Raw genomic sequence first — 24,055 nt, 5'->3', positions numbered from 1 at the left:
AACCTGGGTAATTCTATGATTCCCTTTCCTTTCCTTTCTTTCCTTTCCTTTCCTTTCCTTTCCTTTCCTTTCCTTTCCTTTCCTTTCCTTTCCTTTCCTTTCCTTTCCTTTCCTTTCCTTTCCTTTCCTTTCCTTTCCTTTCCTTTCCTTTCCTTTCCTTCCCTTCCCTTCCCTTCCCTTCCCTTCCCTTCCCTTCCCTTCCCTTCCCTTCCCTTCCCTCCCTTCCCTTCCCTTCCCTTCCCTTCCCTTCCCTTCCCTTCCCTTCCCTTCCTTCCCTTCCCTTCCCTTCCCTTCCCTTCCCTTCCCTTCCCTTCCCTTCCCTTCCCTTCCCTTCCCTTCCTTCCCTCTTCCCTTCCCTTCCCTTCCCTTCCCTTCCCTTCCCTTCCCTTCCCTTCCCTTCCCTTCCCTTCCTTCCCTTCCCTTCCCTTCCCTTCCCTTCCCTTCCCTTCCCTTCTCTTCCCTTCCCTTCCCTTTGCTTTGTTTTGCTTTGTTTTCCTTTTCCTTTTCCTTTTCCTTTTCCTTTTCTTTTCCTTTCTCTTTTCCTTTTTCTTATCCTTTTCCCCTTTCTCCTTCTTACTCTTTTTTACCTTATCCTTTTTTTTTTAATATTCTTGCTATTTTTTCTTTTTCTTTTTCTTTTCTTTTCTTTTTTCTTTTTCTTTTTCTTTTTCTTTTTCTTTTTCTTTTTCTTTTTCTTTTTCTTTTTCTTTTTCTTTTTCTTTTTCTTTTTCTTTTTCTTTTTCTTTTTCTTTTTCTTTTTCTTTTTCTTTTTCTTTTTCTTATTCTTTTTCTTTTTCTTTTTCTTTTCCTTTTCCTTTTCCTTTTCCTTTTTCCTTACCTTTTCCTTTTCCTTTTTCTTTTCCTTTTTCTTTATTTTTTTTAGGAAGGAAGTATGAAAAATGTTCATTAGTGTCAGTAAAAGTGAAAAAAAGAGTTGAAGACAAAGGTAGAAATCAATGAGAATGTGTTTACCCTTCTCAATGTGTGAAATACTTTCAAGTCCTGTTCAGTTTGAAGTTGGTTCCTCCCAGCTACCTGGCTGATTTATCCCAGGGAGATTACTGGAATTTGCTCTATTCCTCAAAAGTCTGATGGAATCTGTTGTCAACTCCTTCACTGTGATTCATTCTATCCGATCCTATCTGTGTCTAACTCATTTCTTGTACAATTATTCCCTGTGAAAGATAAAACTGAATAGAAGCAGCATGGACACTACATGCAGTTGATCACTGTGTTTTACTCTTCATGCAATTGCATCACCTTTCCTTCTGTTTGCTGACCAAAAAAAAAAAAAAAAAAAAAGAGACCTCTTTCTTTGCCCTTGTGCAGCGGGTTCTCTGTGGAAAGCCAGCGGGAGTTGGTGCAAAGCAGGTTTAACACTAAGTGGGATACTGCAGAGGAGAAGAGTGAGGTGAGGAAAAGTGATGCAAGTCCCATGGGGCCAGTGTGAGTAGAAATGGGGTGGGGTGGTTGAAAAGAACATTTGTCAATACAGTAACAGAATAGAACACATTGGGGACATCCTGGATTGATATCACTTGCCCATTGCTGCTTTAAAGACTTGTTTATACCCAACTATAAATAAATAGACAGTAAATGTCTGCTGGATCCTTCCTTCTTAAGCTCTCTGCAGGTACCTCTCCATTTTGCTAAAGAAGTTTTGAAAACCTGAAGAAAATAATAGGAAGGCACAAGGCACAGGAGACTCTTTAGGTTATAACGAGCCCCAGGGCGCATTTGATGCTGAGTCCATCAACGTGCAGTGCAGAGAGAAGACTGCACAAAGTGCTCAACAAGACAAAGTCAGAAGTAACAGTGAAGTTTCTTGGAGTATTAATGGGCCCATTGAGGAACATTAACAGGCAAGCTTCCCAAGGGACTTGTTAGAGAAGATAATTGGAAGATATGACTACAGGCAGTGAAAGGCACTGGCATGGTGGCTCTGATGCTGAGAAACCAGTCCTTTGCTTTGCAAAGCAGACAGGCCAAGCCCTGATCCCCAGACCCTTGGTAGGGAGAACCTCATGCTGACTAAGGATCCTTCCTGGGGCAGTGGGTTGGAGGTCTGTATGATGTTAAATGAAAGACATGGGGACAGAAGATCCCAGGCTCTGCATGGGTTGCAGGGACACTGTAAGGTTCATGTCCCGTGTGTGTTCTGTGTCTCATCATGGGATGTGGGATGTGAGAAGGGCCCATTCTGAACAAGCAGTCAATCCCAGTGTAACTCTGAACTTCAGATCTCTCAGTTCCAGTGCCCACCTTTGCACACCCTCCCATAGTTTGATGTCCTTTATGTTCTGTGGTGCCCAGAATTGCACCCAGTGCTCCAGGTGAGGCTGCAGCAGTGCAGAGCAGAGAGGGACAATCCTTTCCCTCACCCAGCAGGCAATGCCTTGCTTGATGCACTCCAATGGACCGTTGAGCTTCCTGGATGCCTGGGCACACTGCTGACTCATTTACTATTTGATGTTGGCCAACCAATCCTTTTCAGTCACACCACTCTCCAGTGTCCCATATCCAGTCAGTATGTGTGTCCAGGGTTGACCCTACCCAGATGCACAATCAGGCCCTTGTTCTTGTTATGCTTTATGCACTTGGTGCTTAGTACCAACTGGTACCCACTTCTCTGACTTGTCCACATCTCTCTGCAAGTCCTCTCCACTCTCGGTGGAGGCAGCAGCACCTGCTCATTTGGTCTCATCAGCAAAGTTGCTCAGAACATCTCTAGTCCTTGTCATGGTTTTGTAATCTTTGTTATTGGTGTTCCGCATCATGGCATCATGTGGAGCACAGAGAAGAACTACACGTCCCAGAGGACCTCACGGTCAGAGAGGGAAACACGTCACAGAAGTGATGCTAGCTTTCTCTCTCTCACTGCCTGGCAGTGAGTGTGAAACCTCTCTCTTTCTCTTTTATTTTATCATAGTATCATAGTATCGTGTGAGTTGGAAGGGACCTTAGAGATCATCGAGTCCAACTCCCGGGTTTCGAGCCCCCTGCGTAACAAAGTGGCACTTCTACCCCTGCGCCACAGGGGGGATTCGAACCCGGGCCCTCCAGTGCCACAAGCAGCAGCTTATACCACTGTGCCACTGGGGGCACTTGATTTATTAGCCTCAATTTCAATTAGATTGTAATTAATAAAGTAATTTTTCCTCCTTAGATTGTTGCCTCTTCTCTGTTTCCCTGAGCCGAGCTCCCATCTCCCCACCCCTTTTTCTTTTTCCCTTCCCAGTTGTCAGGGGCCGGAGGGATATTGACTGATCACGGATATTGACTGATCTAGATAACACCGTGACACCATACAATGTTCTCAAAAGTGATTCAGTGTCTCGAGAACTTTCCACTCGAGCATTTCCAAACCAATTCAAATGCTGAAAGATAGAAATGCTGGTTTGGAAGTTCAAGTCCTGTGGTGGTCTGCTGGACTTCTCACAGGGCAGTGTGTAGGATACCCCACAGTTCGAACCATCAGGGGGCAATCCCACGAACACACACATCTCTTACCAACACTCAGACAATTTCCAACAGCCACGTTTTGGATGCAGCTCCTGGACTGATGTGACACTGAACAGCATCAGTGCAAAGGGCTTTATGAAGTGTTTCTTTGTGAGCACACCTAACAGATATCAGGTGGGTCCCTGGGCTCATTTCCTAGTTTGCTGGGAATTTGGAAGCACCGTGGAGGAGTTCCATGCAAATCATCACCCGTTTGACCACAAGGGGTGACAGAAGGGCTCAGAAGGGATGGTATCACTGTGCAGGGAGCGCCAGAAAGCCAGCAGGATCTGAAAAAACCCTGAGCCCAGTTGTGGAGTTGAACAGATCCAAGGGCTGATATCAGTCACAACCCACAACCACAACAAACCAAGACATAATACTACTGCAACCAGAACATGTAACACAGAGGTATATTCAGCATTCCGGCACGGTCACAGCTTCAGTTTTTCTCTCACAAAACACAAATGGGTAAAGGCAGCTCTCAGCCATTCTGTGTTAGTGAAGGTCCCACAGGGATCTTCTGTGAAATCAAACAAGACCCCAACTTGTTTTTTGGGAGTTTTGTTAACATGGCTAAAATGAGGGAATCATCCAGCAAGTGGTAATTCTATATTCCTGTTCTTGGACACCCTTAGCCTCCCAAGCATATTTATTAAGAGGTTCCATTAAGGTTAGGGACACTGGCCTCAGGATAGCTAGGTGAACCGACACAGGCTGGCCAGGGAGAGAAGTGTTTCCCTGGCTTATCAGCCATTGGATGGTGACTCACAGGGGCAAATGGAAAGGGTGGTGGGTGAGGCCTTGGGACAGAAGGTGTTAATTCACCCTGGACTTCAGGAGAGCCAACTTTGATCTCCTCCGGGACCTACTTGGGGCTATCCCGTGGGCCAGAGTACTAGAAGGCAAGGGGGCCTGTGAGAGCTGGCTAGCATTCAAACGGCTCCTCTTCCAGGCTCAGGATCGGTGCGTCCCTGTAACTAAGAAGTCGGGAAAAGGTGCCAGGAGACCTGCGTGGATGATATGAAATTGGACAGATTGGCTGACACGCCTGAAGGCTGTGCTGCCATTCAGAGAGACCTGGACAGCTTGGAGAGCTGGACAGTTAGAAACTGGATGAGATTTAACCAAAGCAAGTGTAGAGTCTTGCACCTGGGGAGGAATAATTGCATACACCAGTACAGGCTGGGGGAAGACCTGCTGGAGAGGAGCTCTGCTGAGAGGGACCTGGGCGTCCTGGTGGACGACAGGTTGGACATGAGCCAGCAGTGTGCCCTTGTAGCCGAAAAGGCCAATGGCATTCTGGGGTGCATTAAAAAGAGCGTGGCCAGCAGGTCGAGAGAGGTGATCCTCCCCCTCTACTCTGCCCTGCTGAGGCCTCATCTGGAATACTGTGTCCAGTTCTGGGCTCCCCAGTACAAAAAAGACAGGGATCTCTTGGAAAGAGTCCAGCGGAGGGCCACAAAGATGGTGAAGGGCCTGGAGCATCTCCCCTATGAGGAGAGACTTAGGGAACTGGGTCTGTTTAGCCTTGAGAAAAGAAGGCTGAGAGGGGACTTGATCCAGGTTTATAAATACCTGAGGTGTGGGAGCCATAGTGTCGAGGCTGGTCTGTTTTCAGTAGTGCGTGGGGACAGGACTAGAGGAAATGGGCTGAAACTTCAGCATAGGAAGTTCCGCACGAATGTGCGCAAGAACTTCTTTACGGTGAGGGTGACGGAGCACTGGAACAGGCTGCCCAGGGAGGTGGTGGAGTCTCCTTCTCTGGAGATATTCAAGACCCGCCTGGACGCCTACCTGTGCGACGTGGTGTAGGGAGCCTGCTTTGGCAGGGGGGTTGGACTCGATGATCTCTAGAGGTCCCTTCCAACCACTACAATTCTGTGATTCTGTTATTCTGTGAAAACCCCTGCAGCAGGTCCTGGACATGCAAACAGATATGCATTTGAATTAGTACCCGTGCATATATTTTTGCAACTGCATATGTTATACAGATGTGAAAATATATTGTATGTAAGCATGTGTTTATATATACAGACATAGATGTATGTCATAATCATAATGCATTTCACAGTCACAGTATCACAGTATTGTGCGAGTTGGAAGGGACCTTAGAGATCATTGAGTCCAACTCCCAGGATTCGAGCCCTCTGTGTAGCAGAGAGGCACTTCTACCGCTTCTACTATTTCTTTTTGTCTGTCTTAGCAAATAGCTTTAACACAAGAAATTCTAAAGCACAGCACTGCCCTGAGTCCCTTACAGATCTCCATGGGACTCTTGAAAGTAGGCATACCACTCAGTGAAAAGCACAAGAAGATCTTGAGGCCTTCTCAGGGAGCAGCTCCTGAGGTACATTCCTTACACCAGCTTTGGAAGAGGCCTCCAGATCTCTGGTCCTGCTCTGAAGCAGCCCTCTTGTTATGGCAATGCCAGGAAGGAGACCAGCTCTGACACAGCCGTTCCTATTGCCGGCTACTGACTGCAGTCCCAGAGTGCTGCTGTAGAGACAACAGGACTGTTGTGAGACACACAGCACCTTCAGGACTGCAGAAATGAGAGGACTTGAGAGCACTGTGGCAGTGGAAAGAGAAGGAAAGAAAAGAGCACGTTGTGCTGCTGTCCATGGCTGTATCTCCCCTGGACCCAGACAAGGCAGGAAGAGAGGAGCTAAGGAAAAGTCTATTTTGAAAGCTTATTAGGAATCTCTTAAACTATTCAGGGAAATCTGGTTCAATGTTTACATGAGCTCTTGGAGTGAGAAAATGGAAAGTAGGTAGGAAGGAAGTAGTTACATAATTTGCAACAATTTTATTGCAGATTGCTGTATAACAATTATATATATTATATAACAAAGATGCATAAAACATAAAAAACCATCACTGGGAATCATGTGAGAAAGATGTGCACATTATGGAAGCTGGAATAGTGCATACTGCAACACCTTGCTGAGAGCGTGCTTGATCTCCCTGTTCCTCATGCTGTAGATCATAGGGTTCACTGTTGGAGGAACCACTGAGTACAGAAGTGCCACTGTCAGATCCAGGAGTGGGGAGGAAATGGAGGGGGGCTTCAGGTAGGCAAAAAAGGCAGTGATGACAAGCAGGGAAAGCACGGCCAGGTGAGGGAGGCACGTGGAGAAGGCTTTGTGCCGTCCCTGCTCAGAGGGCATCCTCAGCACGGCAAGGAAGATCTGCACATAGGTCACCACTATGAAAACAAAGCATCCAAAGCCTAAACTGGCACTAAAAATGATAAGCACAACTTCCCTGAGATTTGATTCTGAGCAGGAGAGCTTGAGGATCTGGGGGATTTCACAGAAGAACTGGTTGACAACATTGCCTTGGCAGAGAGGCAGTGAAAACGTACTGGCAGTGTGCAGCAGGGAATAGAGAACTCCAGTGCCCCAGGCAGCTGCTGCCATGGTGGCACAAGCTCTGCTGTCCATCAAGGTCCCGTAGTGCAGGGGCTTGCAGATGGCAACGTAGCGGTCATAGGACATGATGGTGAGAAGGGAAAACTCTGCTGATGTGAAGAAGACAAAGAAAAAGAGCTGTGCAGCACATCCTGCGTAGGAGATGGCCCTGGTGTCCCAGAGGGCGTTGGCCATGGCTTTGGGGAGAGTGGTGGAGATGCAGCCCAGGTCGAGGAGGGCCAGGTTGAGCAGGAAGAAGTACATGGGGGTGTGCAGGCGGTGGTCGCAGGCTACGGCTGTGCTGATGAGGCCGTTGCCCAGGAGGGCAGCCAGGTAGATGCCCAGCAAGAGCCAGAAGTGCAGGAGCTGCAGCTGCCGCGTGTCTGCCAACGGCAGCAGGAGGAACTCGCTGATGGAGCTGCTGTTGGGCATCTGCTGTTCCTGGGCTTGGAGTCCTGCTCAGAGAGCAGAAGATAATGACAATTCCAGACCATTCTCAGAGACGCCCCCAGTCCCAGCCTCTTTGCACTTCAATTGGTCTTAGAGAAATCTGCCTGTTTGCAGGATAAGTGCAATATTAAGTTCTGTAGAAAATAAACAGAGAAACAAACAAAAATATGATTCTGTACTTTTAGAAACAAGAGGTTGAAAGCACAACCTGTGTGAATGTTCAAAAAACAACAGATGGACTGAAGAAATATTGGAGAGTCTCAGAGCTGTGTTCAAAATTGACAGCCATTTTCAGATTTCTGCCTCCAATACTCTTTCATTCCCTCAGAACAGGAAATGGAAAATCTCTGCCTTGGCTCTCCTCTTGCAAAGTACCCTCACAAACATCCTGCTGTGCAGTGGAGCTGTGATCCCCTGCCCCAGGCAGCAGCTGTGGCAGCACAAGCCCTGCCGGGGGGCTCCTTCCCCCCACACGTCTCCCCGCAGCGCCCTGGGCAGCTCCCCGGGCAGGCTGAGTGCTGAGCCTGGCAGGCGGCAGAGTCCCATAGCCGGCACACAGCCCCTGGGGCACAGCAGGGATCCTGCTCTGCAGGACAGCCCTGGGCACCCGCTTGCAGCCCCGGCTGCACAGCCTGCAGCCGTGCTGGGACACGCAGCCCTCAGGGCTGTGCTGTGATGCTGCAGCATGGAAGCCCTCAGCTGGAGCAGAAGGCTTTTTCCACAATAAAGAAACATGCAGCGCCTGCAGCCAATCTGCTATGGGATGTCACAGATTAAGTTAACCCTATATGATAGCAGCTGCATGGACTGCAATGAGACTTACCTTATCATGGTCTGTGTGCAATGCTCCTGCAGTGAGCTCACAGCCTGCTCACACCAGTCACATCCTGCAAGCTCTCTCCCCTTTCTCTTCTCTCCTTCTGTCACCTGCAGGCTGTGCTGTGCACAAGAGCTGCTCCTGGGCACAGCTGTCTCTCTGCAGCTCTGCCCACTTGTATGAGCTCCCTGTGTCCCAGAAGCCCAGCCCAGCCCAGCAGAATAGGATGACATTTTCATCCTTCACACTCCTCTCCGCTGAGATTTCCCTGGGTCCTCATGGCCAACAGCTCCTGAAAGACAGCAGCATCATGACTGTGTCTAACTCATTTCTTGTACAAATATTCCCTGTGAAAGACAAATTTCAATAGAAGCGGCATGGACATGGCATGCAGTTGACTACTGTGTTTTACTGTTCATTCAATTGCAACACCTTCCCTGCTGTTTGTTGGCCACTGGTTCTCTGTGGAAAGTCAGTTGAAGATGGTGCAAAGGAGTTTTAACACTGAGTGTGTGGCTGCAGAGAAGTGTGATGTGAGAAAACTGATGCAAGTCCCATGGGGCCAGTGTGAGCAGATGTGGGATGCAGAGGTTGAGGAGGACATTTGCCCACACAGTAACACAACAGAACTCATTGGGAACATTCCGGATTGATACCAGTTGCACAGTGCTGCTTTAATGTTTTGTTTAAACTCTAATATAAATAAATAAACAATAAACGCCAGCTGGATTCGGCCACTTTGAGCTCTCTCCAGGTATCTCTCCATTTTGCTGTACAAGTTCTGAAAACCTGAAGAGGATGACAGGAAGGCACAAGACACAGGAGGCTCTTTAGGTGGTAAGGCGCCCCAGGGCTCATTTGATGCTGAGTCCATCAACCTCCAGTGCAGAGAGAAGTTTGCACAGAGTGCTCAACAAGACAAAGTCAGAAGTAACAGTGAACTTTCTTGGAGTATTAATGGGCCCATTGAGGGACACTAACAAGCAAGCTTCCCAAGGGACTTGTTAGAGCAGATAATTGGAAGCCATGAGTACAAGGCAGGCAAAGGCACTGGCATGGTGGCTCTGATGCTGAGAAACCCCTCTTTTGCCATACGAAGCAGACAGGCCAAGCCCTGATTCCCAGACCCTTGGCAGGGAGATCCTATCCCTCATGTTGGCTCAGGGCCCTTCCTGGGCAGTGGGATAGAGGTTTGTATGATGTCAAATGAAAGACACAGGGACAGAAGATCCCAGGCTCTGCATGGGGTGCAAGAATGATGTAAAGTGCATGTCGCATGTGTGCCCTGTGTGTCCTTGCAGGCTGTGGGATGTGAGAAAGGCCCAGTCTGAGCAAGCAGTCAATCCCATGAAACTCTGAACTTCAGATTTCTCATTTCCAGTGCCCTCCTTTGCACACTCTCTCATAGTTTGATGTCCTTTATGTTCTGCGGTGCCCAGAAGTGCACCCAGTGCTCCAGGTGAGGCTGTAGCAATGCAGAGCAGAGAGGGACAATCCTTTCCCTCACCCAGCTGGTAATACCTTGCTTGATGCACTCCAGTGGATTGTTGGCTGCCTAGTCACACTGCTGACTCACGTTCAGTTTGATGTTGACCATGACCCCCAATCGTTTTCAGTCAGACAGCTCTCCAGTGTCCCATTTCCAGTCAGTGTTTATGTCCAGGGTTGCTCCTACCCAGGTGCACAATCAGGCACTTGTTCTTGTTATGCTTTATGTACTTGCTGCTTAGTACCAACTGGTACCCACTTCTCTGACTTGTCCACATCTCTCTGCAAGTCCTCTCCACCCTCAGTGGAGGTAACAGCACCTCCTCATCTGGTCTCATCAGCAAACTTGCTCATATCATCTTCTAGTCCTGCATGCAACTCATCCACAAAAGCATGAAAGAGAAGCGGCCCTAAAATGGAGCCCTGGGGAACCCTGATAGTGACCATCTAACACACTGGTGTCCCTTGGTCAACTGAATGGATAACCTTGTAATCAAAAGATCTATAGTGAAACAGGATCTTCCCCTCTGGAAGTTGTGTTGGCTGTGACCAGTGATAGAATTGTCCTTTTGGTGCTTTTCAATCACTCTCCCCATCACTTTCTCCATAATTTTACCAGGCACTGGAATGAGACAGGTCCATAATTACCTCTGTCATTTTTCTTGCAGGGACAGCTGCACTATGGTGGTGATGATGGTACTCCTCAGTTGGTGGTGCCCCCCGAGTCCAACCACTCTTCACCCACCATTGGAACTTAACCAACTAAGAAAAAACGACGGGTCATTGTTATTGGTGACTCTGCGCTGAAGGGAGCAGAAGGGCCAATATGTAGACCAGACCCTCTACATAGGGAGGTCCGTTGCCTCCCGGGTGCCCGGGTTAAGGATGTGTGGATGAAACTTTCTTCCCTAGTCCACCCCACTGACTACTATCCCCTATTACTATTCCAGGTTGGTAGTGATGAGTTAGGCAGAACTTCCATGAGGACTCTGAAAAAGGATTTCAGAGACTTGGGGAGACAGGTAAAGGGTTCGGGAGCACAAGTTGTGTTCACCTCTATCCCTCCTGTTTCAGGGAAGAATGAGGGATTCAGTATAATGGGCCAACAGATCAATAGCTGGCACCGAGATTGGTGTGCCCGGCAGGGGTTCGGGCTTTTTGACCTTCGCTCTGTTTGCGCAAGACTGGACTGGTTGACAGCTGATAGGAGTGGCTTCTCCCACCGGTTAAAAGGGATCTTACAAAGAGAGTTGGGTAGGTTCATCCACAGGGCTTTAAACTAGGTATGAAGGGGGGTGGGGTTGTAGCTGGGACCACCAAAATGGAGACTATATGCAATGTCCCTCTGCTTGAAGGAGAGGGGTGTGCTTCTAAGCCCCCAAAGTCTTGGACCTTGGTGAAGGAGGAGGGTGACTCACCCCCTTGTAGGAAAAACACGAGGGCTGGTGTCAAGCTGGTCGAAGACTGGAGGATGGCCAATGTCACTCCGGTCTTCAAAAAATGCAAGAAGGAAGACCCGAGTAATTATAGGCCAGTCAGCCTCACCTCAGTCCCAGGGAAGGTGATGGAATAGCCTGTGCTGGATGCCATTTCCAGGCAACTGGGAGTAAAGGAGGTTATCAGGAGTAGTCAGCATGGGTTCACCAAGGAGAGGTCGTGCTCGACCAAGCTGGTGGCCATTTATGAAGATGTCACTAGCTGGGTAGACGGGGGGACAGCGTTAGTTGTAGTTTACCTTGATTTCAGTAAGGCTTTTGATACTGTCTCCCATGACATCCTTATAACAAAGCTGAGGAAGTGAGGGATAGATGAATGGATGATGAAGTGGATTGACAATTGGCTGACTGGCAGAGTGCAGAGGGTTGTCGTTGGCGGTGCGGTGTCTGGCTGGAGGCCTGTGACTAGCGGTGTCCCCCAGGGGTCTGTACAGAGTCTGGTCTTGTTCAACATCTTCATCAACGACCTTGATGAGGGGATAGTGACCACCCTCAGCAAGTTTGCTGATGACACGAAGCTGGGAGGATTGGCTGACTCGCCTGAAGGCTGTGCTGCCATTCAGTGAGATCTGGACAGGCTGGAGAGCTGGGCAGTAAGAAACCGGATGAGGTTTAACAAAAGCAAGTGTAGAGTCTTACACCTCAGTAGAAATAATTGCATGCACCAGTACAGGCTGGGGGAAGACCTGCTGGAGAGGAGCTCTGCTGAGAGGGACCTGGGCGTCCTGGTGGACAACAGGTTGGCCATGAGCCAGCAGTGTGCCCTTGTAGCCAAAAAGGCCAATGCCATACTGGGGTGCATTAGAAAGATCGTGTCCAGCACGTTGAGGGAGGTGATCCTCCCCCTCTACTCTGCCCTGGTGAGGCCTCATCTGGAATACTGTGTCAGTTCTGGGCTCCCCAGTATAAAAAAGACAGGGATCTCTTGGAAAGAGTCCAGCGGAGGGCCACAAAGATGGTGAAGGGCCTGGAGCATCTCCCCTATGAGGAGAGACTTAGGGAACTGGGTCTGTTTAGCCTTGAGAAAAGAAGGCTGACAGGGGACTTGATCCAGGTTTATAAATACCTGAAGTGTGGGAGCTATAGTGGTGAGGCTGGTCTGTTTTCAGTAGTTTGTGGGGACAGGACTAGGGGAAATGGGCTGAAACTTCAGCATAGGAAGTTCCGCATGAATGTGCGCAAGAACTTCTTTACGGTGAGGGTGACGGAGCACTGGAACAGGCTGCCCAGGGAGGTGGTGGAGTCTCCTTCTCTGGAGATATTCAAGACCCGCCTGGACGCCTACCTGTGCGACGTGGTGTAGGGAGCCTGCTTTGGCAGGGGGGTTGGACTCGATGATCTCTAGAGGTCCCTTCCAACCCCTCTAATTCTGTGATTCTGTTATTCTGTGAGAGAAGGGCCCTGCATTAAGGGAGAGGAAGAAACTGTCACAGAAACTGGAACAAGGAGTGTGAAAAGACATTTTACATGAAAGTTGTTAGTAGCATGGGAAGTGCAGACACTGGGTCTGGAATAACAAGGGTGATGAAGGCCATAAAGATAAGGGTGGAACAGCCCAAGAACAGGGAGGTGATCTGATGTCCACAGAGCAACTGGAACCAGTGTGGGGGCTGCCCCTTCCGCAGGGTTGAAAGTTTACAGTGAGGAAGATGATGAGCCTTCATCTCACGACCACCCCGACTACTCACTACACACGTGCGATGAGGGAGGGAATGCATGCTAATGGGGTCACAGAAATGTAATGAATATGTATCCAAATTCCTGCCAACTGTTGATGATGTATTAGTTCAGTCTATATTTGTAGCTACTATATTTGTAGATAACAGTGTGCAAGTGAGGTGGAACTAACCCCCTTGCACCAGGGTGTGTGCGCATCACTCACTGAACGTACCTGCTTTATAACTACTTTGTGGTTATGGAGTTTGATTCTGCAAGTCACCCGGAGGTGGTCAAGGAACGACTAGAGGTTGTGTTGAGGGACATGGTTTAATGGGAGCTCTTGGTGATAGGTGAACTGCTGGATTGGAGGATCTTTTCGGACTTTTCCAACATTGGTCATTCTATGATTCAAGGATTCCCTGTCCTTGTCTGTGTACCCTTTTGTTTCAGCAAACACTCTCTGGGAGGAATCACCACATTACTGGAATCAGTCAATGTTCACTTGAAATCTGGTGCTTAATTCAACAGATTTCGAAGTAGAGTCATGATGCTGTTGTTTTTCTGGAGCTGTTGTCCATGAAGACCCAGGGACATCTCTGGGGACACGAATGGGAAAGATAAACATGACATCCTCTGCTGATCAGCTGGGTTGGGCTCCTGGGACACAAAGAGCTTATACAAGTGGGCAGAGCTGCAGAAAAACAGCTGTGCCCAGGAGCAGCTCTTCTGCACAGCACAGCCTGCAGGTGACAGAAGGAGAGAAACTGGAGAGAGCTTGGAGGATGTATACGGTGTGAGAAGGCTGTGAGCACTCTGCAGGAGCATTGCCCACAGACCATGACAAGGTAAGTCTCACTGCAGACCATGCAGCTGCTTTTCATAGAGGGTTTATTCAAATCTGGGACATCTCATAGCAGATCTGGCTGCAGTCACTGCAAGTTTCTTTACTGTGGATAAAGACTTCTACTCCAGCTGAGGGCTTCCGTGCTGCAGCGTCAGAGCACAGCCCTGAGGGCTGCATGTCCCAGCACGGCTGCAGGCTGTTCAGCCAGGGCTGCAGGCGGGTACCCAGGGCTGTCGTGCAGAGCAGGGTCCCTGCTGTGCCCCAGGGGCTGTGTGCCGGCTATGGGACTCTGCCGCTTGTCAGGCTCAGCGCTCAGCCTGCCCAGGGAGCCACCTTTGCAAGAGGAGAGACAAGGTAGTGATTTTCTATTTATTTATTTATTTATTTATTTTAAGGAAGGGGAAAGTATTGGAAGCAGAAATCTAAAAGGGGCTGTCAAACATAAACACAGCTCGTAGACTCCCAAATTCTTCTTCAGTCAATTGCTTGTATTGTGAGCTGTCACACATGATGTGTTTTTATCATCTCCTTTCATGGAGAGGAGCTTTTTCAAGGGTGGAACTAGTTGAAATTATCATTTTCTGTTGACAAGAATTATATGGCAAATAGGCAGGTTTCCTGAACAGAAAGTGAAGGGCACAGAGGCTGGGACTGAGGGCTTTAAGAGCAGAGAGGGTAAAGATATGAGACACGAAACAGATGACAATATCCTGGGAGAAGGGATAAGATTAAAAGATGAGGGGAAGGTTAAAGCTCCGTATGCTTCTTCTGCTTATAGAATATTGAACTTCATGAAATTAAATTCAAGTTGTGGTGCTAAATGAACAGTGACCTAGGAGAATGAAAACATTTCATAGTACAGCAGAAGGAGTGTCTCTGACAATGGTCTGGACGTGTCATTATCTTCTGCACTCTGAGCAGGACTCCAAGCCCAGCAGCAGCAGATGCCCAACAGCAGCTCCATCAGCGAGTTCCTCCTGCTGCCGTTGGCAGACACGCGGCAGCTGCAGCTCCTGCACTTCTGGCTCTTGCTGGGCATTTACCTGGCTGCCCTCCTGGGCAATGGCCTCATCAGCACAGCCGTAGCCTGCGACCGCCGCCTGCACACCCCCATGTACTTCTTCCTGCTCAACCTGGCCCTCCTCGACCTGGGCTGCATCTCCACCACTCTCCCCAAAGCCATGGCCAACGCCCTCTGGGACACCAGGGCCATCTCCTACGCAGGATGTGCTGCACAGCTCTTTTTCTTTTCCTTCTTCATGCCAGCAGAGTATTCCCTTCTCACCATCATGTCCTATGACCGCTACGTTGCCATCTGCAAGCCCCTGCACTACGGGACCTTGATGGACAGCAGAGCTTGTGCCACCATGGCAGCAGCTGCCTGGGGCGCTGGGGTTCTCAATTCCTTGCTGCACACTGCCAGTACGTTTTCACTGCCTCTCTGCCAAGGCAATGTTGTCAACCAGTTCTTCTGTGAAATCCCCCAGATCCTCAAGCTCTCCTGCTCAGAATCAAATTTCAGGGAAGTTGTGTTTCTCATTTTTAGTATCAGTTTAGCCTTTGGCTGCTTTGTTTTCATAGTTGTGTCCTATGTGCAGATCTTCCTTGCCGTGCTGAGGATGCCTTCTGTGGAGGGACAGCACAAAGCCTTCTCCATGTGCCTCCCTCACCTGGCTGTGGTCTCCCTATTTATCACCACTGGCTTTTATGCCTACCTGAATCCCCACTCTGTCTCCTCTCCATCCATGGACTTGCTGGTGGCAGTTCTGTACTCAGTGGTGCCTCCAGCAGTGAACCCTATCATCTACAGCATGAGGAACAGCGAAGTCAAGGATGCGGTGAGGAAAGTGATGGCCAGATGTGTTTCAAAATCAGTGAAGTGCCCATCTTTTTGAATTCATGACATTTAATGCAGGTTTTTACTAAATCAAGCTCTCTTTTATTGTTTGGATTTTGATTTTTGTATGTTTTTTTGTTTGTTTGTTTGTGCCAATTTTTATGTGTAATTTATTCTTATTCTTTTTTTAACATGGTGTAATGTTTTTCACCAAAACATCATTACTCAAGTCCTTTTCAGCTTGTTCCTTTGTGGATTAGTCCAGACATACTCTATATAATGAAACAGGCTCTCTGTGATCCTTAACAGAAGAAAGGACATGTAGTGACTCTGTCTGTCCACCTTCTTCTTGTGCTGTCGGGGTTGGATGTTCTCAGAAACTCACAGTTCAGTAGGAAGCAAACGGCTGTTCATCAGACTGTGTACTGCCTTCAACCTTCAACAGCTGACTGTCCATCTCTGGGCTCCTGGCTGGGGTCTATGCTTTCAGGCTCATATCTGTCAGTGTCTCTGAGAGACCAGCAGCAGCAGCTGGTTTGCACCTTGGTTGTCAGGTCCCCTCTTGCTCATTCCCTGTGAGACCCTGCACAGGACAAGATCTTGGATATGGGTTATCACATCAGAATTTTCTAAGCTTCATAGAATCATAGAATCATAAAATCACCCAGATTGGAAAAGACCTTGAAGATCAAGTCCAGCCACAGCCTAACCATAGTACCCTAACTCTAACAGCCCTCTGCTATATCATATCTCTGAGCACCACATCCAAACGGCTCTTAAACACATCCAGGGGCGGTGACTCAACAACCTCCCGGGGGAGCCTATTCCATTACTTGAGTACCCTTTCTATAAAGAAGTGTTTCCTAACGTCCAACTTGAACTTACATGTATGAACTTGGCTTTGAAATACGTAATGTTTCTGCTTGCTAGTTTGCAGGAGAGATGGAGTGATCCCCCTTTGAACCCAGAACCGAATAAATGCATTCCAGCTTTAAAACTTCAGACTGGGTTATAGAGTTTAATTCCTCAACTCAATTTGGCAGCCCAGATGGGACCAGCTCTATTCGGCGGCAGCACCAGCTGTGAGGGGAGACTCTACTGGCGCGCTCTGAGATTTCTCTGAAGGACTCCCTTCCTCACCTGATCACTGCAGGGACAGACAAGGAACATCCATAGGCGGACCAGGTGTATGGTAAGGGGAGCCCGTATGTCTTGAGGAGACATCCTACACAGGGTACTGCAATCTGTGCTGCCCGTAGGGAGCTTAGCTCACAGCTTAGGTTTTCGGCTGGGGTAGGAAGACTCCTTGGGGGAGTTCCTATGAAGGAGACCTGTAAGTCATATGCATGAAATGCGAGTGCTCTCTCCAATGTGGTTGGCAATAGGACAGACCTAGCTTGGTCTCTCCTACGGGTATGGGATATAGTGGATATCCTGTCAAATGGTAGCCTGGGTTCTCCTTGCTGTAATCATGGGGCTTATAGGTTGTATGGCCATTATTATCACCTGCTGTAAGTGTTCAGTACTGTGTATCTAATCATTACAGGTCAAGCTGACATGGAAAAAATCTTAAAGTTTGCAACTGGTCGACCAGGGTATGAGCTTTATTAATATTCCAGCAAGAAGATGTTGTCAACATTGTGTATATTGAATAAACCATGGATTTTGATCTAAATGCCAGAGTGACTGTGGTGTGAGTGAGACACAGAATAGCTGTGGGGTGAGTGCCGAATCCCGACCGTGTTTCCTTCCATTTCCAAAGGAAATGGACAGAGACGGACAAAGTGAAAGACTCTGTGTTGTCTGTTCACACATAGGTACTTTCTGCTTGTATGTAGGAAGACGGGAGTTTGTACTCTATAGATTAGGAAGTGACCTGAGGAGAGGTGTACATTCCGCCCGACAAATGAGTGTCAACCCATTTATGTAATACTATGTACTGCTTGTGAGGAAGTGTGTGAGGGAGGTGGGTCAGTCAGTGCCGGTTCTGTGGTGAAGTGTTTATAACTGAACGACAGGGATTGTTAAGGGAAAGTTATATAGTATTAAGGGTGTTTATGGGAACTAAATAACAGTATTGTTTCACAAACTGCTTTGATGGTATAAGAAAGCATAATTGTTAATGGCATATGGAAGTGTATTTGAGGGTATGTGGAAGTGTAAATGAGGGTACAAATATTGGAATAGTTTACAGACGAAAAAGGGTTAAAGAGAAAGTGAGCTAATCTGCACTGACATGAGATCAACCCCCTGCACCATTCCTCTACGAGCTTAGCAGAGCAGAGCAGAGACACAGTCCCCATGTATCAGGTAGCGTTATTCTGCTTACCAAATGGATGAGCTCTCAAGAGAAGAGGCAGATCTTCCTCTCTGCTCCATCTGTGGCATACTCTCGAGTTGAAGGCATTGCAAAGCTATGGCATATCTACGTTCTTGCACTGATGACACCTTAGTTAGCTCTGGGCTTTCATTTCAATGGCATCTAAATAAGTCTAGGGTCATGCCAGCTGACAGGAAGCTGGCAAATGTTGTCTCATTGTAAGGAGGAGCAAGAAAGATGACAGGGGCAATTATGGACCTGTCAGTCTCACTCCAGTGCCTGGTAAAAATATGGAGAAAGTGATGGTGGGAGTGATAGAAAAAAAAAAACACCTGAAGGACAGTTCTGTCATTGGTCACAGCCAACACAACTTCCTGAGGGGAAGGTCCTGTTTAACTATCGGACTTTTTATGACACAGTTAGCAAATTGGTTGATCAAGGGAAGCCATTTGATGTTATCCTTGAGGATTTCAGTAGTGCTTTTGAGACTATTTCTCACAGCACATTTCTGGACAGAATGTCCTACATATGGCTAGGCACAAACAGAACGCGGTGGGCGAACAGTTGGTCAATAGGTCAGGCCCAAAGGACTATAGTCACTGGGTTCCATTGGGCTGGTAGGCGGTCACTATCAGGGTTCCACAGGGCTCCATTTTAGGGCCACTTCTCTTTCATGCTTTTGTGGATGAGTTGCATGCAGGACTAGAAGATGTTCTGAGCAAGTTTGCTGATGATACCAGATGAGGAGGTGCTGTTGCCTCAACTGAGGGTGGGGAGGACTTGCAGAGAGATGTGGACAAGTCAGAGAAGTTTGTACCAGTTGGTACTAAGCACCAAGTGCATAAAGTATAACAAGAACAAGTGCCTGATTGTGCACCTGGGTAGGGTCAACCTGGACATACACACTGACTGGATATGGGACACTGGAGAGTGGTCTGACTGAAAAGGATCGGGAGTCCTGGTCAACATCAAACTGAATGTGATTCAGCAGTGTGCCCAGGCATCCAGGAAGCTCAACGGTCCATTGGAGTGCATCAAGCAAGGCACTGCCTGCTGGGTGAGGGAAAGGATTGTCCATCTCTGCTCTGCACTGCTGCAGCCTCACATGGAGCATTGGGTGCAATTCTGGGCACCACAGAACATAAAGGACATCAAACTATGGGAGGGTGTGCAAACAAGGGCACTGGAACTGAGAGATCTGAAGTTCAGAGTTACACTGGGATTGACTGCTTGTTCAGAATGGGCCCTTCTCACATCCCACATCCTGCGATAAGACACAGGGCACACATGGGACATGAACCTCACAGTGTCCCTGCAGCCCATGCAGAGCCTGGGATCTTCTGTCCCCATGTCTTTCATTTAGCATCATACAGACCTCCAACCCACTGCCCCAGGAAGGATCCTTAGTCAGCATGAGGTTCTCCCTACCAAGGGTCTGGGGATCAGGGCTTGGCCTGTCTGCTTTGCAAAGCAAAGGACTGGTTTCTCAGCATCAGAGCCACCATGCCAGTGCCTTTCACTGCCTGTAGTCATATCTTCCAATTATCTTCTCTAACAAGTCCCTTGGGAAGCTTGCCTGTTAATGTTCCTCAATGGGCCCATTAATACTCCAAGAAACTTCACTGTTACTTCTGACTTTGTCTTGTTGAGCACTTTGTGCAGTCTTCTCTCTGCACTGCACGTTGATGGACTCAGCATCAAATGCGCCCTGGGGCTCGTTATAACCTAAAGAGTCTCCTGTGCCTTGTGCCTTCCTATTATTTTCTTCAGGTTTTCAAAACTTCTTTAGCAAAATGGAGAGGTACCTGCAGAGAGCTTAAGAAGGAAGGATCCAGCAGACATTTACTGTCTATTTATTTATAGTTGGGTATAAACAAGTCTTTAAAGCAGCAATGGGCAAGTGATATCAATCCAGGATGTCCCCAATGTGTTCTATTCTGTTACTGTATTGACAAATGTTCTTTTCAACCACCCCACCCCATTTCTACTCACACTGGCCCCATGGGACTTGCATCACTTTTCCTCACCTCACTCTTCTCCTCTGCAGTATCCCACTTAGTGTTAAACCTGCTTTGCACCAACTCCCGCTGGCTTTCCACAGAGAACCCGCTGCACAAGGGCAAAGAAAGAGGTCTCTTTTTTTTTTTTTTTTTTTTTTTTTTTTGGTCAGCAAACAGAAGGAAAGGTGATGCAATTGCATGAAGAGTAAAACACAGTGATCAACTGCATGTAGTGTCCATGCTGCTTCTATTCAGTTTTATCTTTCACAGGGAATAATTGTACAAGAAATGAGTTAGACACAGATAGGATCGGATAGAATGAATCACAGTGAAGGAGTTGACAACAGATTCCATCAGACTTTTGAGGAATAGAGCAAATTCCAGTAATCTCCCTGGGATAAATCAGCCAGGTAGCTGGGAGGAACCAACTTCAAACTGAACAGGACTTGAAAGTATTTCACACATTGAGAAGGGTAAACACATTCTCATTGATTTCTACCTTTGTCTTCAACTCTTTTTTTCACTTTTACTGACATTAATGAACATTTTTCATACTTCCTTCCTAAAAAAAAATAAAGAAAAAGGAAAAGAAAAAGGAAAAGGAAAAGGTAAGGAAAAAGGAAAAGGAAAAGGAAAAGGAAAAGGAAAAGAAAAAGAAAAAGAAAAAGAAAAAGAAAAAGAAAAAGAAAAAGAAAAAGAAAAAGAAAAAGAAAAAGAAAAAGAAAAAGAAAAAGAAAAAGAAAAAGAAAAAGAAAAAGAAAAAGAAAAAGAAAAAGAAAAGAAAAAGAAAAAGAAAAAGAAAAAAATAGCAAAGAATATTAAAAAAAAAGGATAAGGTAAAAAAAGAGTAAGAAGGAGAAAGGGGAAAAGGATAAGAAAAAGGAAAAGAGAAAGGAAAAGAAAAAGGAAAAGGAAAAGGAAAACAAAGCAAAACAAAGCAAAGGGAAGGGAAGGGAAGGGAAGGGAAGGGAAGGGAAGGGAAGGGAAGGGAAGGGAAGGGAAGGGAAGGGAAGGAAGGGAAGGGAAGGGAAGGGAAGGGAAGGGAAGGGAAGGGAAGGGAAGGGAAGGGGAAGGGAAGGGAAGGGAAGGGAAGGGAAGGGAAGGGAAGGGAAGGGAAGGGAAGGAAGGGAAGGGAAGGGAAGGGAAGGGAAGGGAAGGGAAGGGAAGGGAAGGGAAGGAAAGGAAAGGAAAGGAAAGGAAAGGAAAGGAAAGGAAAGGAAAGGAAAGGAAAGGAAAGGAAAGGAAAGGAAAGGAAAGGAAAGGAAAGGAAAGGAAAGGAAAGGAAAGGAAAGGAAAGGAAAGGAAAGGGAATCATAGAATCATAGAATTACCCAGGTTGGAAAAGACCTTGAAGATCATCAAGTCCAACTTCAGCCTAACCATAAAGGGAAAGAAAAGGGAAGGGAAGTGGAAGGGGAAGAGGGTAAGGGAAAGGGAAAGAGAATGGAAAGGGAAAAGAAGAGGAAAAGGGGAAGGGAAAGAGAAAGGAAAAGAAAAAGGGAAAGGGAACAGGAAAGGGAAAAGGAAAGAAAAAAAATAAACAAACAAAAGATCCATTTGTGTCTCTCACATGGCCTGGTGCCTGTTTTGCCTTCACATTCTCCACCAGCCCTTCCTTGCCGGTGAGTATGAGATTCAGTAGAGAACCTCAGAGGGCATTGGCACTGGCACTGCTGTCTGTGTCCCTGAACCTGAAGGCATCTGTGTTCTGCAAACACAGTTCTGGAAAACATCGTAAATACAGGAAAAGAAAAAAAAAAAAAAAAAAAAAAAGAAAAAAGACACAAAATCTCCTCAAAGACTCATGTTTGCAGCTCAAAATGAAACAGGACTCATGAGATTTTCTCATCTTGAGAAGGGTTAACACATTTTCATTGATTTTTATCTTTGTCTTCAATTATTTGTCTCAGTTTTATTGACATTTTTGATCATCTTCTAAGCTTACTGCCTCAAAATAAATAAATAAATAAATAAACAAATAGATAAATAAAAAGAGATCCAATTGCGTCTTCCACATGGCCCGATGCCCCTTTGACCTTCACAATTCCCACCAGCCGTTCCTTGCTGGTGTGTATGAGATCCGGCAGAGAACCTCTCCTCTTTGGTTTCTCCATGGCTTGGTCCAGAAGCTGCCATCTGTGCTCTCCACGGATCTGCTGGATGGCACATGCCCTGCTGTGCTGTCCCTGCAGCAGATACTGGAGTGAAAAAGGCCCCCAAATGGGACAAAGGGCAAGAAAACATCAGGCTCCCAACTGTTTGCAGAGGGCACCTTCCACTTGCTCTCCCTGATCAGGAAGACAGGAAGAGACACTGTTGGTCTCCTCTGTTTGCCATTTCCATTAGCTCTGACCTGACTGCTCTGCCATCCCCATGCAGAGCTCAGTGCACTCTCACAGAGGGCAGTCGTCCTTCCTTGTCTCATCGCCCATCCATCCTAAAGAGTCTGTATCCCCCTTGTGCTACACAGCAGCTGTGGAAGCTGTTAAACTGTGTCCCTGTGGTCCAAACAGGAGCTCAGGCCTGCAGCTCTACCAAGATTTCTAGCTTACTGTGTGTTGGTGCTTGCATTCCTGCAAAAACCACAGAAGTAAACATCCGAATTGGAAAGCATCACTGGACATAGCCTGACTGGATAGCTCATCACAGAATCACAGAATCACAGAATTGTAGGTGTTGGAAGGGACCTCTAGAGATCATCGAGTCCAACCCCCCTGCCAGAGCAGGTTCCTGGCTTTAAGTCTGGGGAGATTTTTTTCTTGGCTGGCTACTTCAGATAGACTGGATAATCCATATACATTAGTAGAAACATAATTTTTAAAATTTAAATAGTACTGCTGGCACTTTTCACTAATTAAACTTAGAATCATAGTCATAGAATCCTTAGAGTTGGAAGGGACCTTTAAAAGTCATCTAGTCCTACTTGCCTGCAATGAACAGGGACATCCACAGCTAGAACTCATCTATGGCATTAGTGTGCAGAAGGTGGCACAGAAGAATTAGACCCATTATGGGGCTTGGAGTTGATGTAGCAACACGGACACACCACGGGCATGTCTTTCCTGAAGGCCCTATGCTTCATTAGCAGCTGCATATGAGTGTGATGAAAAAGAAGAGACATAACACTAGGCTGCTTCTGATGCCATTCAGCTGAGAGTCCATGGAAAACCGAGGTTTTTTTCTGATGAAGAATAAAGACGTATGTTAGCTTTGTATTGCCTGGAGCTCCGGATGGAGAACAGAGAAAGATCTGGCTCCTTTTTTGTGAGCTCACCCATTTAGTCAGCTGAGTAACTCTGCATGCTCCATGGAGACAGGAGACAAATGCACTTTGAGGTGCTCTAAATGCTGGGGTCTGTTGTTATTTAGGATGGTCAAGAATACCTCTATTGCCTCCCTGTCCCTCAGCTGATGCTCAGGAAGGAGGTGTCTGTCTCAGGGATTTCCCACACGGTTTACATGCACTGACACACATCCAGGAGCAGCCCAGGCACCTTGGGCATCACCCAGTGTCTGTGTGTGAGCAACTGCCTTCCTGCTGAAGGACCGAGAACTCAGAGCAGGAGCTCACATGCAGGCAATTCATTGTGCACATCAGAACAGAACCAGAAGAATCCCAGCTTCTGTGTGTCCGTGGGGAGCTGAATCCTATTTCTGGCCCAGGCTTTGCAGGTGAGGCGCATGCAATACCTCAGCTGGATCACTGCCCTGCACAGGAGAAGTCCAACCCTCCCCGTCCTTGTCTGTGTGCTGTATCTGTTTCAGCAAACACTACCCAGTAGGACTCCCCATATATCTAGATTTAATCACTGTCCACTGGACATCTGGTGTTTAATTCATCAGATTTCAAAGCACAGTCATGATGCTGTTGTCTTTCAGGAGCTGTTGGCCATGAGGACCCAGGGACATCTCAGGGGAGATGAGTGGGAAGGATAAAGATGACATCCTCTGCTGCTGAGCTGGGCTGGGCTTCTGGCACACAGGGAGCTCATAAAAGTGGGCAGAGCTGCAGAGAGACAGATGTGCCCAGGAGCAGCTCTTGTGAGCAGCACAGCCTGCAGGTGACTGAAGGAGAGGAGAGAAACAGGAGAGAGCTTGCAGGATATGGATGGTGTGAGCAGATTCTGAGCACACTGGAGGAGCATTGCTCACAGACAATGACACGGTATGTCTCACTGCAAGCTATGCAGCTGCTTTTCATAGAGGGATAACTTAATCTGGGAAATACCA

General features: G+C 47.4%; 1 protein-coding gene across 1 annotated transcript; it reads left to right on the top strand.

The window, feature by feature from the left end:
* Window positions 1-14,612: 14,612 nt before the first annotated feature.
* Window positions 14,613-22,378, top strand: LOC140265230 (olfactory receptor 14A16-like; the record flags this gene model as incomplete). The annotated part of the gene is made up of 2 exons (XM_072361139.1): window positions 14,613-15,506; window positions 22,299-22,378. Coding segments are annotated over exons 1-2 (974 nt in total), but the record flags the coding sequence as incomplete, so codon positions are not given.
* Between the last annotated feature and the right edge of the window lie 1,677 nt (window positions 22,379-24,055).

The sequence above is a fragment of the Excalfactoria chinensis genome, unplaced genomic scaffold (genome assembly GCF_039878825.1).
Source record: "Excalfactoria chinensis isolate bCotChi1 unplaced genomic scaffold, bCotChi1.hap2 Scaffold_72, whole genome shotgun sequence".
In the NCBI taxonomy this organism is placed as follows: Eukaryota; Metazoa; Chordata; class Aves; order Galliformes; family Phasianidae; genus Excalfactoria; species Excalfactoria chinensis.
Note: the sequence above shows the minus strand (reverse complement) of the source record. Positions and strands in the feature narration are given on the sequence as shown.